We start from the raw sequence: 16,801 nt of genomic DNA, 5'->3' as shown, positions 1-16,801 counted from the left end.
ATCTGGAATTGCTCATAGTCTGGTAAAGCAAATATCCAATATATTATCCTGAAGCAGAATAAAAAAAATCACCCCAAGAGGGTCTTGCTTCTCCCATAGCCACAGCCGTGGATTCCAACAGAAATCAGGCATGGCTCTGTCTTCCAGATGCCCGGCCTGCAGCCTTGCCAAGTTCCAACTTCTAGTTCACATAACCCAACTCTCGACTCTGACCTCCAAACAGCTGAGAAAGGATGGCCCACCTTTTTGTCCTCTGGCACAGAATCACTGCCTTTGTTAACAACCCATAATTAAGCCATTACCTCACCAGGAAGCTAGCCTGGCTATTATAGGAATTTGAACCCTTGCTTAGATTTTAACATTTCCTGGATACAGGAAAGGTCTCGGCCTACAGCCTAACTGCTGCCGCCCCCCCAAAAAAACCTCACAAAATTTACTTATTTGGTTTATATTCTGTTTTTTGGCCCTGAGAGGCTCTCAAAGAGGCTCACAAGAGAGTCTCACTCACAGTAGAAATCACGTACAAGTCTGGTATCTGGATCAGAAATAATATAGCCTCTGGAGGTCAAACTGCTGTGTTAGCAGCAAGTGACCTCTTTGGGGCACAAGCCTGGGCAGTGTGTGTGTCCTGAAACCCTGGCCTACCTGGTCACAAGTCTGTATGTCAAAGTCCAAAGACCAGTGGTCAATCCACGCATCCAAAGTCCACTCCCATAGAGGTCCAGATGCATCCAAGTCGAGGTCCACCAACATGGGTGTTAGAGCAGACACAGCACCTCAGCTCTGCTTCCCTTTTACACTTTGCTTGCTGATTGCAGCATCTGGACTTGATGAGGCCTGTGACCCTCACCTGTCCCAAGCCTAATGCAGCAGAGCAATCACACACCTCCTCCCAGATCTAGTGAGCCTCACCTGGGCAGCCAGGGAGCTGGGCTGTGGGCCCTTGGCTGCCTCAGCCTCCTGGACTGCCCCTCTCGCTGCTCCCTACGCCTGTGTTTGTGGAGACAGGGGTCCCTCTGGCTCTGGTGATGGGTCCTGCTGCTCTGGTTCTTGTGTTGTTGTTGTTGTTTAGTCGTGTCCGACTCTTTGTGACCCCATGGACCAGAGCATGCCAGGCACTCCTATCTTCCACTGCCTCCTGCAGTTTGGTCAAACTCATGCTGGTAGCTTCGAGAACACTGTCCAACCATCTCGTTCTCTGTCGTCCCCTTCTCATTGTGCCCTCCATCTTTCCCAACATCAGGGTCTTTTCCAGGGAGTCTTCTCTTCTCATGAGGTGGCCAAAGTATTGGAGCCTCAGCTTCAGGATTTGTCCTTCCAGTGAGCACTGGTTCTTGTGTACTGACCCCTATCCCCTCGCCATCCTCCATCACCCAGTGAAGACTTCCTTTTCTGCCCCTGCTTGCCCCAGTGTGTCCCAGTCCCAACTACACCCCTCACCGAGATACTCTTTCTCCTCTCTGTCGTCCTGCCAGTTCATAACATCATGGGAATCCTGGGCTGCCTAGACAAGACCCCTTCTTTCAGCCTTGCTGATGTGGTCTGAAGGAAAGCAGAGCAGTATGTTTGGCACCAGCTTGGCTGCAGGAGTTGCTGGAAGGAGACATAGAAGGTGCCATACACCCGTCTTAAGGACTCCACTCCAGAGTTGTGTAGGGTTCGTTCCTTAGCCTTTTCTTCTCCCAAAGATATTCCACAAGGCAGTGGAGGTTTAGGGTCAGAGTTTTCCTTCCCCTAGATGGTCTACCTTGCCGGGTACGTACAGAAACTGCCTTCTTGACCGCTGGACCCACTACTAGTCTCATCTGCTCAATCTGCTGGAGCCTGTCCCTAACTCACCAGCGACTCCCTAACTCGCCAAGGGCTTGAGACCCATGGGCTACCTTCAACTGGGTTAGCCGGTCAGTCAAGGCCATTTTCTGGGTGTGGCACTGTCATGCTGACAGCTTCTAGAAGCCACAGGTGAAAACCGAGTGAAGGATGGGGACCAAATATAGACAAACTACCCCAGAAGAACATGTCCCCCACCAGAGGTACTATCCCTTCCCTAACACTCCATATAAGAGTGGGGTGTGAATGTTTAGAAACTAGCCTACTATATGAAGGCAACGTTTGCATTTTTCGCTCTGCTCCCCCCCCCCCTCTGCACCTAGGGGGAAAAGTCTCCTGACTCTGGCAGTGGAAGAGGGGATTCTATAACTCATATGAGGTTCATGGATAGGGCTGTGTGCTATTATCTGTGAACCCAATGGGAATGTATTCATTTTAACAAAATTTATATACCTCCCAATTGTTTACAAGAAACCTGTGAATTGCAGTGTAGGAAGAGCCCTATGATTCCATGATGCGAATGGGAGAAAGTCAGTGATGCCACAGGAGTGGGAGATGCATATATGTAGGGCATTTCCTGTAAGTCTAACTGGGACGCATACACTCCAAAGGAGGAGTATGAAGCCTTGCTGTTGACTCCTCTTGGTATCGAACTGATCAGTGATTGACCTACCTTGTAAAAATACGTAATGGCAATTCTGTCAAACATCAGCTTCTTATGACAAGTTAATAAATGATGGGCAATCTGAAAGATAAGTAGAGTGCAAACCTGCTTGCTGATAGCCAGATTTCTGCTTGAATGGAACATCAGATAAAGCACCGGATAATAATTTGAATGAAACATTTTCCTTAGCTGTGAATATCACCATGTAATATAGATTAACAGCACTATTTTGGGCATGTCCAGGGAAAGTGGTAGAGGATTGCAGTCTTAATTATATGATGAGTTTGGGAGGAGTATCATGGAAAGAATGAGTGAGCTGAAGAGATCTGATAGAATAAAATAAACAAGATATGGTGCATACAAATTATTTAAGGACAAGGGCTCCAGAGTGGCCACTTTGTTAAACACCTATGTGTTCATACATGTAAAATAGCTTGGGTCACCTTCCTAATAACCAATTTATGGCATGATAAATGTGCACTAAGTGCAGTAATGAAGATGATCATAGGGAAAGACTGACTGAAATCATTCAGTCTTTGACCCACTTTCACAATATTTTAATTTAGACGTTAAATTAAATTTAAAGTGGTTTTAAATTAACAAAAATTCTCAGTGTTTTTATGTAAGAGTCTAAAAGGTAGCACCAAGTATCATTGCTGCAACATCAGATTAGGGGTACTTCCAGATGGATGTTTAGTACTGTTTATGCATGCAGGGATAACGTCCCTCCCCCCAGCATCCACACAATATTACTGATATCAGAATGTTAGCTGGTATTCCCTGCTGCTCACCACATTTAATCTGGGGAATGTCAAGTAGGTTATCCAGTAAATTCGGACCCATTTACAAATGAAGCCCACCTATAGAAGTACCCTTAGACTAAGGCTGCAATCCTAACCCCACTGACCTGCGAGTAGGACTTGCCTCTGAGTAGATATGGTTAGGGATTGCATTGTTAGTCATGTAAAGTGCATTAGTCCCAAACCAGAGGTCCTCATGACTTAAACCGGGAACACAAAAAGTAGCCTGCCTTAAAACAAGCAACAAAGTATAGTTGCTTGTTCTGTTATGCGTATTTGCTGTTAGTAGTTCTTTTGAAGGCCAGATGAGACAACATGTTGGGAAATCTGAGCAGCCACACAGTGTGTTTGTGATTTGGATTCAGGCTGCTGTGTTAGGGCTGTTTCCTCCAGTCTAAATTATACCCCACATCCAACTATCTACCATTTGCCCCCAAATGTCATGAGAGCTTTTTCAGTAAGGACTGTATGACCCTTGTTTTTTCTTTATGACACATCAAAGAAAATGGGTATGTTTTTAAGTATACTGGTTTACACTAATTTTTAGACAAATGCCGTCAAAACATATGAAACATACTGAACAGTTAAAGTATTACCATTTTGAACCACTTCCAAGTCAATTAGTGACCAGCTACTGAATTCAGCCGCTTCCCTGCTATGCAAGCTGTTTATTCTGTCATGGCAATGTGAAACAGCTTAAATTTTGACTGACAGAAAACATGCTTCATTTCATAAGCACAAAAGCACATTGAAAGAAAAAGTTATTTTTTCGCAACCTCCTGTTACTGAAAATGCATCCTATTCTAATTTTGAAGTACAGCCAGGGAACAAAATCTATTTTATTAAAAATGAGTGTGGGGTTAATGCTATTATATGCTGGCCTATGAGGGAAGGAATCATTCAATTTTATGTTTTTGAGGTGTGTTTTTTTTGTTAATTTATATCCAAAAGTATTTAGGAGCTTCTTTGCAATCTTGAAGCAGCAGGTATGAAAGACACAAATACACACTATGGTAAAGTATTGGTAAAATATATGTTAAAATACACACTATGTAAGTTATAGGCTCTGCCACTAGAACCTGTCACATTCTTAGAAAAGCCTTCAAAGGTTTTAAAGGAGAAATTCATGGGGCTAGAGCCAAAGGGTTGCTTTCTCTGACAGAGGAAAGGAATCTTCAGACCCAGCACATACAGGTCTATCGTCTGTTATCCCTGATAGGTAAATGACTTGTGAACATCAGCAATTGAAGGGTTGTGTGTGTGTGTGTGTGTGTCAGCTTTGCTTGTGGGCTTTCTGGAGGCAGTGTTTCTCAACCTTGGGTCCCCAGTTGTTGTTGGACTACAACTCCCATCATCCCTCTTTGGCCTTGCTAGCTAGGGATGATGGGAGTTATAGTTCAACAACATCTGGGGACCCAAGGTCGAGAAAGGCTGATCCTAGAACCAAGATATTAGACTAGATGGGCACTTTGTTAGATACAGAGTCTCCCCCCCCCCCAATACTTCTCTTTGCTTTCATCCTTGCCTCTTCCATTATATCCTTCCTCTATTTCTCCCTCTGGTTGTTACTTGCTAAAAAAAATTCTTAGGAAACTCTCAAGAAAGTTCTTTTCAGTTCCTCCTATCAATTAAATAGAATGTTGATTTGTTAACTTAATGTATAGAGAGGGGATGTGAAGAATCAAGATTTAAAACTACATTTCATAATAGAAAAAACCAACCACTGCAATTTAAGATTATTATGCTAGTCCAGTAATACTGGATATTGTGTCTGTAGCTCTTTAGCACAGGCTGTACTTTGGTAAAAGAAAACTTGGTATTTTAAAAAAATGCACTTAGTTTTGCTGTAATTATTCAGCAGTCATTGATACTCAATAATGAAATGTTTATTTATATTATAGTGTGCTGAAGCAAATAAAAGAACGAAGATTTAAAGAAGAATCTACATAATGATGCTGCAAAGCCTGTTACTATGAAACAGAGCTTGGTCAGAGAGTTCCTCTATCGAATTACTAGTTCACATTCCTTCTCTTGCATTCTATTTTGTTTTCCTACCCAGAGATGGAGCAAAAAAGGGATGGGGTAAATAATAATGTCACCTACTGTATAAAGGCAAGCCACATCCATTGAGCCATCCATTTTTGCCTCTGAGCCACCATGTGGCCTCCAGAAGGTTGTGTATGCAGGAATGCAGCTCTCAGGCTGAAAAAGTTGCTCTACAGCCTTGACCAAAATATTCTGAATTTCGTAAAAGGTGAACTATGCAAATATGCATGCCTGTGTTTGATTTATATGAGCAAAATTTCTATATGTCACTACAGTATGAGATCTCACTCAAGATAGCCACTGGTTGTTTGCTTTTTAAAAGAGAGAATAAGGTCAAGAGATGTAAATTGCTATGAGATTACATACAAAAATGCCTAACCCCTAGGAGGCAAAGAAACTTGTCCTTCTGTATTTTCTGAAAAACAAACAAACAGGATTTGGGAGGCAAGAAGTTTCATTAGCCTTAATTAGGAATTTAATTAAATAAGGAATTTAATAACATATATAACGAAGACAAAATATATACCAATATATGGTTGGCAAATACACAGAACCCAAAAGGTTGGAATATATGCGTGATGAAGACTGGTTGACCTGTCACTCCCAAAAGTAACAATAGTTTCATCTAGTCTGTTGCCAACTTAGCAGATTTGGGGGGAAACTCTACTTTCTGTTCTACTATTGAACATTTACCTCTAGAATGTGATATGTATTTCCTGGGATATATGGACAGATTCCAGAAAGGCTGTTTGCTGCATATAACCTATTGATTTCAGTGTGGAGTGTCCAGGGTTTCTGTGCAAACCATCAGAGAAATGAATGGAAGGTGTATTGGAGATGGGATTCCTTACATCTGTGATATAATAACAAAATTTAAGACAGCGTAAGTTAATTAGATGTGTAAGACAAAAAAATATATTTTTACTAGTTAGTTAACATTTGAGCACCAGCTTTTCCACTTCCTACACATAACAAACAGATTGTTTCCCCCCCCCCCCTTTTTAGTGCAGAAGCTCTTTTTGAAACTACAGAGCTAATAATTTTTAAAATAAATAGCAGGTATGAATTAACAAGTTACTTGGAGAATCACTGCTCCTAGTACAATTGTAAAAGAAAGGCCATGTTTGAGAAGCATGTAAATTACAGGAATTTAACTCTTTGGGTCTGTACCTTATAGGTATGAAAAGAACTGGAATTTGAACTTTTGGTTTTGTTTAAAATAAATCTTTCTACTTCACAAGAATTAATACCTCCATGTTTGTAGTTTTCCAGGCAATCCACAAGATAGCTATTCCAAAGACATGAAGTACAGAAATAAAGACTATGCCTTTTCTTTGCTCTCAATTCTATTACAGCTTCCTATCAATAAACATTTTTTTCAGAAAAAGAAACAATAAACTCCTTAGAAAGCATAAATCCCAACATATTGGGGAAAATAGATTTCATATTTTAAAAATCCTATGCATTTTCTTTTTGTGGCAGTTTAACACAGCAGATGCTCTTCAGACCTTAATCATCTGGTTCGTATCTAAAAAGAAATAAGAAAACAGATTAAAATATTTTTAAAAAAATAAACAGGCAAGATAGGAAGGTAATGATTAAATAATCACATAAGACATTGCCAATAATCTATTTTGAATTACAAAATAATCTGATAATTTACCATCTTAATACATAACCCTAGGATTTATAAACCTTATCCAAGCAGCTCAAAACCCAATTAATTTGAAAGCTCCATTTGAGCCATTCCATTCCAATTCTGCAGTGTAATTTCAATGAAACAGTACTGAAACAGATGGACACTCTAAATATCTAAGTGACTAGATATACACTAGGGTTACTTAGATCTCTCTACACATTTGGAGGAAGATGAAAAGTGTATTGCAGCAGTGGATAGTGGGGTGGGGAGGCAGCACCAAACTGACCTTTGGTTGCCTCACTGCTGCTACATACCAGGGAAATGAAAGGGAACATGACAGTGAGATATGAACACACTGGTACCATGCTGCCCTCACATAACCCTGTTTCAGTATGCAGCAGCAATACAGGTGACCAGACGTCAGGCGAGTGTCCACCCCCACAGTCTACTAAATGTTTGAAGTGCAATCTGCCACCATTGTATCTTGTCAACAGAAGGAGCTACTCATCTCCTTTCTGCAGCACTTTAGTAAGGACCACCTCTTTATGGGTTCTCACTGCCTAAGTTGTAGAAAGAACATCAGAATCTCAGGCTGCGATCCAAAGAACTCTGCAGCTAGATCTGAATGTCCAAGGCAGCTTTACCCTTGTGTTTCGGACACAGCAGTAATTTGTGTTGACTGGCAAACAGGTTTGGAAAATGTTGGGGTTTCTGATGTCATTTGTACTATGGCATGAAGGTCAGCATTTTAAAGAAAAAGGAATAAATTTTTACTGAGCTCGTCCCAAGTGTTCAAGTGCATCAGAAGCAAGCTCACTGGACCCCAACCTGTTTTCAGATAATGGAAGTATCTAGCTCTTAAAAGTTTTGCAAAAGCAAAAATTACCATACAAGCCACATGCTGAGAGGACAAATGAAAGAGCACTGCTTACTTTGAAAGCTTCTTTCGTAATTCCTTTATCTGTTCATTCTTCTTGGAGAGAATCTCTTTCATATTGCGGTAGGCAGTTGTTTGTTGGAACTTCTTTTCCAATTCCTGTTGATTTGAGATTACCAATATATTTACTTTGTTATTTTTAAAAGCGAAATAGACACTGTTTATGTATTTAACAACTCTCACTTAAAAATCATTTAAAGCATTTGTTTGGCTGGCTGAGTGGTATGTCACATGGGTAGAGACATTTTAGTAGGTGACCTCTATCGCCTCTACTTCTCATTGCTCCTAACATGAGCAACCTACAAAAAACCTACAAAAACAAAAATAAATGTTTGGGATTGCTCAATGCTCTGAGTGGAGCATGTACATGTGTGCCAAACATCTGTAAACTAATATAATTCCTCTTTCCCAGCCTTCTCCAATTGATATTCAGTTTCAGCATAAAGCATCCAGGATCTGATTGTGTTGTTGAGGGGTGGGGAAAGGAATCAAATAAACTCTGAGCCTCCTTTCGCTGTATTTTCAAACTGCTCCAACAGTCTTCCTGCTGCATGGAGCTCTCAGAGAGATTGAAAAACAAAACAGCCAGTGTTTCCTTTGCAGCAGGAAGGCACCCTGCCGCCTCTTGCTCTCAGATGTTGCACAAGCACACTGCACACTCAGAGCACTAAGTAGTCCTAGTTTGTTTTTATTTACAGATCTACAGATCTTTTATAATTCTGTAAATCAGAATTGCACAAAAATATGTATTTTAAAAAAGAGAAAGCAAACTGCAGTTTAACCCTGCAAGCAAACTGGGGGAAGAGGGTTGAAAAACTCACATTTGAGGTATTTTCTGTCAAGCTGTGCCCACAGGTGTTGATGGCAAGCAGCAGAACACCAATTAATATTGTGCTGAAAAAAACATGTGTGGACCCTCACGTGTCAACTGCATGCACAGAAACACTGGATCTGAGTTATTGCCCCTGTGTATATGTGCCATAACAATATTATGCTTCAGAAAAAGCTTGTGCACTTTTATCAATGCCTTATGTTACAGGCGTTAAGGAAGGTGGTAATGACTGTAACTATTCAACAGAATAAAAACTAACCTTTTCAGCCATAGCCAACTGGTCCTGAACCTTAAGAAGGTCATGCTTTGTTGTTACCAAATTCTCTTCCAATGATTTTTGGCTTGCAGTACTGTCTTGCAAAGTCTTTTCAAGCTTGCACTTCAGATCAGCCATAGTATTTTCTAACTCACTAATATCCTGAGTTGGGTTAAACTGAAAAATATATATATATATTCATGATTTAATTAAATAAATGCATGACCATTGGTTACAAGAGTAAACAATTGTTCTCTGTAAAAATCTGAAGTTTCAAATTATAAAAATATATACAATGAGCTAATTTCTCTATTTCAATTATTAAGCAAAAAGGTTCCCAAAGCATCTTACAAATGTATGAAAGTAACTGCTGTTGAACACAAAAGAAAAAGGGAACAGAAGGGAGGAGGAAAAAAGAAAATTCATGGCACTATTTCTTAATTATAGAGTTCTAATGATCAGCTGGAGGCATTCTAGTTCAGACATCAGCTCAGCCTCATTTTTTCCAGAACAGGTGGATGATAAAAGCAGTAACTTTATGTCATTACTTAAAAATCAAAGATAGAACTCTGCAGTGGAGCTGACATAGTAGGTATAGTACAATCTTAATTCTGGAAAGCAATGCAGAAAATAATGGTATACTTAATATGTATAATGTTGCCTAAAAACAAGTCCCTTCTTGTCAGGGTGACTTAAAAGAGTGCCTGGACACTTGATTGTATATGAGTACTTTGTTTATTTTAATAACATAGCTCAGGGTGGCCCAACTTTTCATACCAAGTGGGCCACAAGAGTACTTCGACATAGAACCCATGAGTCACACGCTGCCTTGTTGCGTGGGGTAGAGGGGGGTGAGACCAAAATTTGATGCCCTCACCCAGCCCTTGCATTGCCTTCCCATAGCCAGGTAAACGAGATACTGGACTTTGGGAAGGAGACAGTAACGTTCTTCCAAGTAAGCATGCATATAATTTTTCTGAACTTACTGAAAACTTACATAAAGCCTGTCTGAAATCAATGGGTACTTTTGAGTAAACATAGAAAAGATTTTCAGAATTAGAGAATTGATGAAAACACTTTTAAATTGACAATAGCAGATGCACCATAGTTTAGTATAAGTGTAAACCCTGGAGCAAAGTGCTGAAATGCTTAGAAATGAGAAATCAAATACATACCACAAACCATATTAGAAAGCAAAACAAAACAAGAAATGTGAATTATAACAATGAAAAAGATGTATGAAAGAAAATTATTAAAGCCTGCCTCAAATTTAAGATGTTACCTTACTCAAAGAGAAATTCTTATTTTGCAGTGCCAAACCTGTTTTATTGGTATTATTCTTCAAATTTTGTTTTAAAACAGTGTTACATATGATCGCATCTGGATAAATAATATTAACAAGAAGATCTCTGAAAATTTACTAAAATAATCTACATGGAGTAATTTTATCAAAACAGCAATATTCAATTGAAATGATGTGAAAACCTTTTGATCTCCCTGGGCAATTTGTAGCTCACGTAGAGCCTTCTCTAACTTTGATTTTTCATCCAGTGCACTTGTAGCCTGGAAAAGATTGAAAACAACATTCAGACCATATTTTTAGAAAAGTAATAGAATTACTACTCTTTTGATACACATATACCAACATCTCAAGCAAACTTACATGCCCTTCTATGGTCTTTAATCTAGTCTTCAATTTTTCATTTTCTTCTTGGAGTCTTGCTATTTCCTGTGAACAATTAAAAAATTAGCTTGCTCTTGACCAAACCCTAAATACATCATGCCTAGCACATAGAAGTGTTTTTCAGACTAGAAAAAAATGTATGCCTACGTGAGACCAAGAAAGTTACTAGGATTTGGCATACTGTTCTTAGTTCCTGCTTTATTTGAAAAATAGAAGCTGTACAGAAAATTAAACTAGGATGAAAAGTGGGATCCACTTCTAATTAACATTCCTGTTTCCCCATGCAGCTGTTGAGGCACCACAGAATGAGGAACGATGAAAGTAACTGAATCCAAAGGAATCATTAAAGGCTGGTGGTGGCAAGGAAATGTTCTCACTTTAATTTGGGGTAGAAATGCATTAATCTTGACTGCTCTGTGCACATCCTCTAGTTCTCAGCTTCCATTTCTGAAGACATAGCTTCAAGCTCTTTTCTGACAGAAGCTTCGCCTTTAAAGATATTTTCCTGTCCCCTCCCTCACGTTTCTTTTGATTACACACACCATTGCACTCCACTGACACATACACCTGATGAAGCTAAGAAGAGGCCATGGGGACTTCAGTAACTTCTAAACAGTTTAAAATTAATATAAAACAGGTTCAGTTGAACCAACAATGAACCACAATAAATATCACAAAAACCAAGTTTTACCTTGTTCAATAATTCTGATGCTCCTTCATGCAATGGAGTAAGTTTAGGCTTCACCAACTCTGGATTAGGCTACAGTAGGCACAAATATGTTACAAAGTACTCAATTAAACATTTTCTTTCTAACAAGTATTATAATAGCAATTATTGCTCCAGCCTTTCCATACTTTGGCCGGAAGACTAATCATATTGTAGAGAATATGGTGCCCTCCAGATGTTTTGAACTACAACTCCCATCAGCCCCACCCAGTGAAGCCAATGTTCAGGGATGATGGGCGTTGTAGTCCATAACATCTTTATATACGGCTCATCTGACTGGGTTGCCCCTGACACTCTGGGCGACTCCCAACAAAAATAGTAAAAAAAAATACAGCACCAACACTAAAACCTTCCCTGAACAGGGCTGCCTTCAGATGTCTTTTAAAAATCACACAGTTGCCTTCAAATGTCTTTTAAAAATTGTGATTGTCACTGAGCCCTTAATCATATACTCTGTGCATGCTAGAGTAATCAGAGAAGAGGGGTGTAGCAATCAAAAAGGGGATTCCTACACTCCTAAAAAGTCTGCTATCTTGGGCTGACATTGCCTCAGCTGGTCTTCCAGTCATGAAAAGAACCCCTTCCTCTCCATCCCATCCACAATTAGGCTGTCACTGCTTTTTCCCTAGCTTGCTGAGTAACTGGGTCAGCCTGTCCACTCTCTGCACCCTGAAGAGCTGACTGACAGTGACCTCCACAGGACATCAAGCCTTGGAGCAGGCAAAAGCAGTACTAAACTCTCTCAGAGCTGATGCTTGCTCCAAGAACAGCACGGCATGAGAAAATCTTCCTTCCCTGACTCAGGGCAAAGGACTCACATGTTGTGCTCAGCAGGGGTGTTCACTAGTTGCAAGTACTGTTACCTTTCCCCTTAAACAAGAACCACACACAAAACCCTCACAGCCTCATTTCACAATAAATCTGGTGAGTTTTAGAAATAGACACATACCTTCTTATTTGAAGATGTAAATTCTGACTTTTCAAACTCTGCAACTTGCTCTAGTAAGTCTCTTGAAAAAGAATAGAAAATATTTTAGTCAAGCAATTCTACTGAACACCCAAGTTATATTCCATAATTCATAAAGGAATGCAAAGTTAGAAAATGAAAGAATTAGCCCTGAAGTCTCACATGTAAAAACTATGCCAAGACAGAACCTTTAATGAAGACAAAACAATCACTTCTTAGATTAAAAAAACAAAACAATCATTTTGAGACTAAGGCTGCAAACTTACTAGGCAGTAACCTCCGATGAATTCACTGATACTTCTGCATGAACAGTATTATGCTATAAACTGCCATTTATGAAACTACTGTGGTGGGAAAGACCTTATTAGTAAGGATACATTTTAAGTGGATATAAAATTCTCTTTATAGTATTTTACCTATTTTCCAGCTCAGAAATGTCAGTCTGCAGTTTAAGATACCACTTCTCTGCTTGGAAAAAAATCTGGCGCAGAAGTAATACATTGGTATAGGCTGTGTTAATAAGTTCTGATTCCACTTCACTGTGTACCACAGTCTGCAAGCCATCCAGTATATCTGTCACTTCATCAATAGTATATGTGTCTTCCACCAGCCTAAACAGAAAAGCCCACAAAACAGAATTTAAAAAAATAACCGTGCTAACAACCCAAAGCATCAGCAGTATTACAAGACCTTGAAATATTATATGACTATTTATTTTTCTAGTAAGATGATTGGCAAACTGGTCAAATGCTATAGCCCATCACTAGACTGAGCACTTCCAAATTATGCCCATCGTCCCAAAAGTGTCTTCATCCTGCTTTCTACATAAGTATCAGCAAGCAAACATGGCTGCCTGATATCTGGGATATGTCACTTCCCATAGTTTGTTAAGGAATGACTCCTAATATTGGTTTCATTTGTGTTTACATTTGTATTACAGGTATTCTATCCTCATGGTACCTGCTTTCCTTCAGGTCCTGAAAACAAGAGTCTACTGTCTTAAGACGCTGGCCACGCTTGGAGCGTGCAAATCGCATGTAGTTGATAACTTCATTCTGGTGTTGCTCATTCAGACCCAGCTCTGCCTGCAACGAGAATAAAAACAGCAATGAAGCTCATATCAATAAAGTATCATATTTGGATTTCCTGCTAATGAACTGATTAAAACTCAGAGCCAGAGCTACTGTACAGGTGACAGCAGAAGGTCCCATATATTGTTGAGAAATAAACAAGAATAATAATAGAATAATGGGGTTGGATGGGATCCTGAGGGTCATCTAGTCCAACCCCCTACAACACAGGAATCCTGCCCACAGTCGTTCCATAGTGGTGGTGGGTATGAACCACCAATCTTCCGGTTAAGAGCCAGACACACTGACCCATTGCACTACAGAGGTGCAGGGGTAGAGATAGATACAACCAAACACCCAAACCACATAGCAATAAGTCATTTGGTCTTGGTCCCTAATTCTCACCCTCATGACCCTACCATCTCTTATGTGCATTTATTTGAAAGTAAGCCGTCATGGGTGGTAGATGATTGATGGAGGACCCTGGGTTGGAGGCAAGGAAATGTTGGGTTTTTCAGGGTGAGAGGACGCCGTATATTATTTATTCTATTTGTATTTTATGTAGCTGTTTCTGTTTTTTATTTACATTAGTTTTCTATATAGCAATGTACTATGAAAAGCTTTAATAAAAAAATTACATGCTAAAGCAAGCTCAACTCAGTGGGCCTCTCTCCCACTTAAAAGCTGTGCAGAAATACATTCCTCCCCTATCCGTCCTGCAAGGTGGTGGTTGTTGTTATTTTATTGATACCCTGCCCATCTGACTTGGTTGCCCCAGCCACTCTGAGCAGCTCCCAATGTTTGTTTGTTTATTTATTTATTTATTTAATATACCGCCCTATACCCAGAGGTCTCAGGGCGGTTCACAGAAAAGATCACAATATATAAAATCAAAATAAGAACAATAATCCCATAACACCCCTCCAGATATATAAAATGATGTATATAAATGTATGATGTATATGAAAACATCAGAAAGCATTGCACATTAAAAGGCTTCCCTATACAGTAGGCAAGAGGAGCTCTATTTGTGGCAACGAACTATTGGGAGAAGGCGGACGCGGGGTTGTGTGTGCGGATAGGCCAAAACAAACGAGCATAAAAAAAATACAGGTCCCAAATTATGTTTTAAGTCCCGCCGTCCTACACGAAAGGGGGCGGGGTGAGGAGGCGGCGGCTGAAGGATCAAGGCCGGCGTGGTTTGGGGGACCGCGAATCACGGAGGGAGGCTCGGGCTCCCTCAGTCAGGAGGGACCCCCAGTTTCTAAACCCGGGTGGGTGGGTGCGTTGGGGGTGAGGAGCGAGGAAAAGCCCAGGCTGGTTAGGCCTCTCTCAGACGAAGGAGGCGCCACACTTGGGGGGGGGGGGCCGGGAGACGCCACGGCCTCGTCTCTCCCTTCTCGGGAAGCTTGAGGGTAGCTAAACGTTGCGTGAGGGGGCAGAAGAAGAAGCGGGGCGAGGCTGAGGTAGCGCGCCGGTTGCTCACCATGTCGAACCGGCGGCGGCCCTGAGGCAAAGCGGCGGCGGTTTACAGCGCGGCGGTTGCCATAGCGACGGAGCCAGGAGGCTCGCGACTCCCTCCTTCGGAATGCCGTTGGCGGAAGAGGAGGGGGGGAGGAAACCGTCGCGAGGCCGGAAGTTGAGGCGCGCGGAACGGCCGTTAGGATTTGAACGTCCGGCGGGGGCGGAGCAGTTGAAAGGCAGCGCGGAACGTTTGAATGACGGCTCTAATGTTAGAGACTGGGCTGCCTTCTTGCTTATTTCTCCCACAGGCCGGGGGAGAAATCCGGGGTGTTAACGTGACTTTATTTCTGGGCAGCGGTAGCCCCCCCCCTTTAAAAAAATAAAAACAAGAGGGATGCGTGATCTAATTCAGGTTTTATTTAGTGTAAGCATGTCGTTTATTCTCTCTCTCTGCGTAAATACTGTTGTTGTTGTTATTATTATTAATTAAATTTGTATTATTAATTTTTTTAATCTTGTTTTTAAGTTGTATTCATTCAACTTGTTTTTATTATTGGTTGTTAGCCGCCCTGAGTCCGGCCTTGGTTGGGGAGGGCGGGGTATAAATAAAATTTATTATTATTATTATTATTATTATTATTATTATTAGGCCCTTCATCCGGAGGACGCTGGAGTAAAATTCAGCTACCGCTGTATGTATTTGTGAGAGAGGGAAGCTTTTTGCCCCTTGCCTTTAGGTTCCTTAATTGAATTATGTCTGGGTTACAAAAACCAAACACTTGGAAAGGCAAACATACCCTCACAAATCATACTGCCCTATTTATTATGCCATCACAAGGCGCAAGTCAGGGAAAGAGGTGGGCAGCAGATGCAGTTTTCAAGGTTGCATAGGTATGTAATTGTATAATATAAATACAATATGCACACATTATTGCAATATGTAAGTATTAAATAAATAGGTCATACAGTGAACATTTGAACCATTAAAAACAAAATCACCTTGATAAAATTGTATTTCATTTTTAAACTACAGTCTAGTGAGATAACCAGATTCATTAGCATTCCAAATTTCCCTGTTGGTGATATTGCTAGGACTGCCAGATCTTTGTCCTGAACTTTCAGAATACAGTGGTGCCCCGCAAGACGAATGCCTCGCAAGACGGAAAACGCGCTAGACGAAAGGGTTTTTCGTTTCCGAGTTGCTTCGCAAGACGATTTTCCCTATGGGCTTGCTTCGCAAGATGAAACATCTTGCTAGTCTTGCGATTTTTTCCCCGCTCCCCCCCCCTTTTCTAAGCCGCTAATCCTTTAATAGCCGCTAAACCGCTAATAGCGCTAATCCACTTAGCCGCTAATAGGGTTGCTTTGCAAGACGAAAAAACCGCTAGACGAAGAGACTCGCGGAACGGATTCTTTTCGTCTTGCGAGGCACCACTGTATTGGCCTGTTTCTCAAGGAGCATGGGAAGAGTAAAATTTCAAAATGGGCAGCTGGAGGGAAAGGGGGTATGCCTGAGAGGTTTTTACTGCTTGGCCCTCCCTTCCATACCCCTCACCCTGCACCCTAAGGCACCAATTCCTGGGCCCTTCCTCTGACTACTCTGTCCAGCCCAGTGGCCTCTTTCCTTTAGCTTCCAGGCTTTGCTCATTGTGACTCAGGAGATCCTGCAACCCTACAAATAACTGATTACTAATTTGGTAAAATGCCATTCACTTTAAATGACAAGAGATATTTTATTTAGTTCCTGAGCATAGAAGGCATCAAGAAACATTCTAGTACAAAAAACCATCTGCATCTATACAGATGTATAGATATATCTGTACAGATATAAAATGTACTGACATTGGGGTTTGTTTTTTGGCCTGTGCTAGATCAGTTGAGGTTT

General features: G+C 40.9%; 1 protein-coding gene across 2 annotated transcripts; it reads right to left on the bottom strand.

The window, feature by feature from the left end:
- Positions 1-5,792: 5,792 nt before the first annotated feature.
- On the bottom strand, positions 5,793-15,085 carry LZTFL1 (leucine zipper transcription factor like 1). 2 transcript variants are annotated; one of them, XM_028750552.2, is made up of 10 exons: positions 14,939-15,085; positions 13,343-13,467; positions 12,799-12,993; positions 12,365-12,425; positions 11,380-11,448; positions 10,668-10,733; positions 10,490-10,567; positions 9,008-9,181; positions 7,912-8,015; positions 5,793-6,868 (listed from the first exon to the last, which is right to left on the bottom strand). In XM_028750552.2, exons 1-10 carry the CDS (start codon positions 14,939-14,941, stop codon positions 6,850-6,852), a joined length of 894 nt encoding a protein of 297 aa, XP_028606385.1. In that variant the 5' UTR covers positions 14,942-15,085; the 3' UTR covers positions 5,793-6,849. The 2 variants fall into 2 exon arrangements, with proteins under 2 accessions (XP_028606385.1, XP_077772536.1); XM_077916410.1 differs by lacking the exon at positions 12,799-12,993.
- Positions 15,086-16,801: the final 1,716 nt, after the last annotated feature.

This window comes from Podarcis muralis, chromosome 12 (genome assembly GCF_964188315.1).
Source record: "Podarcis muralis chromosome 12, rPodMur119.hap1.1, whole genome shotgun sequence".
NCBI lineage: Eukaryota > Metazoa > Chordata > Lepidosauria > Squamata > Lacertidae > Podarcis > Podarcis muralis.
Note: the sequence above shows the minus strand (reverse complement) of the source record. Positions and strands in the feature narration are given on the sequence as shown.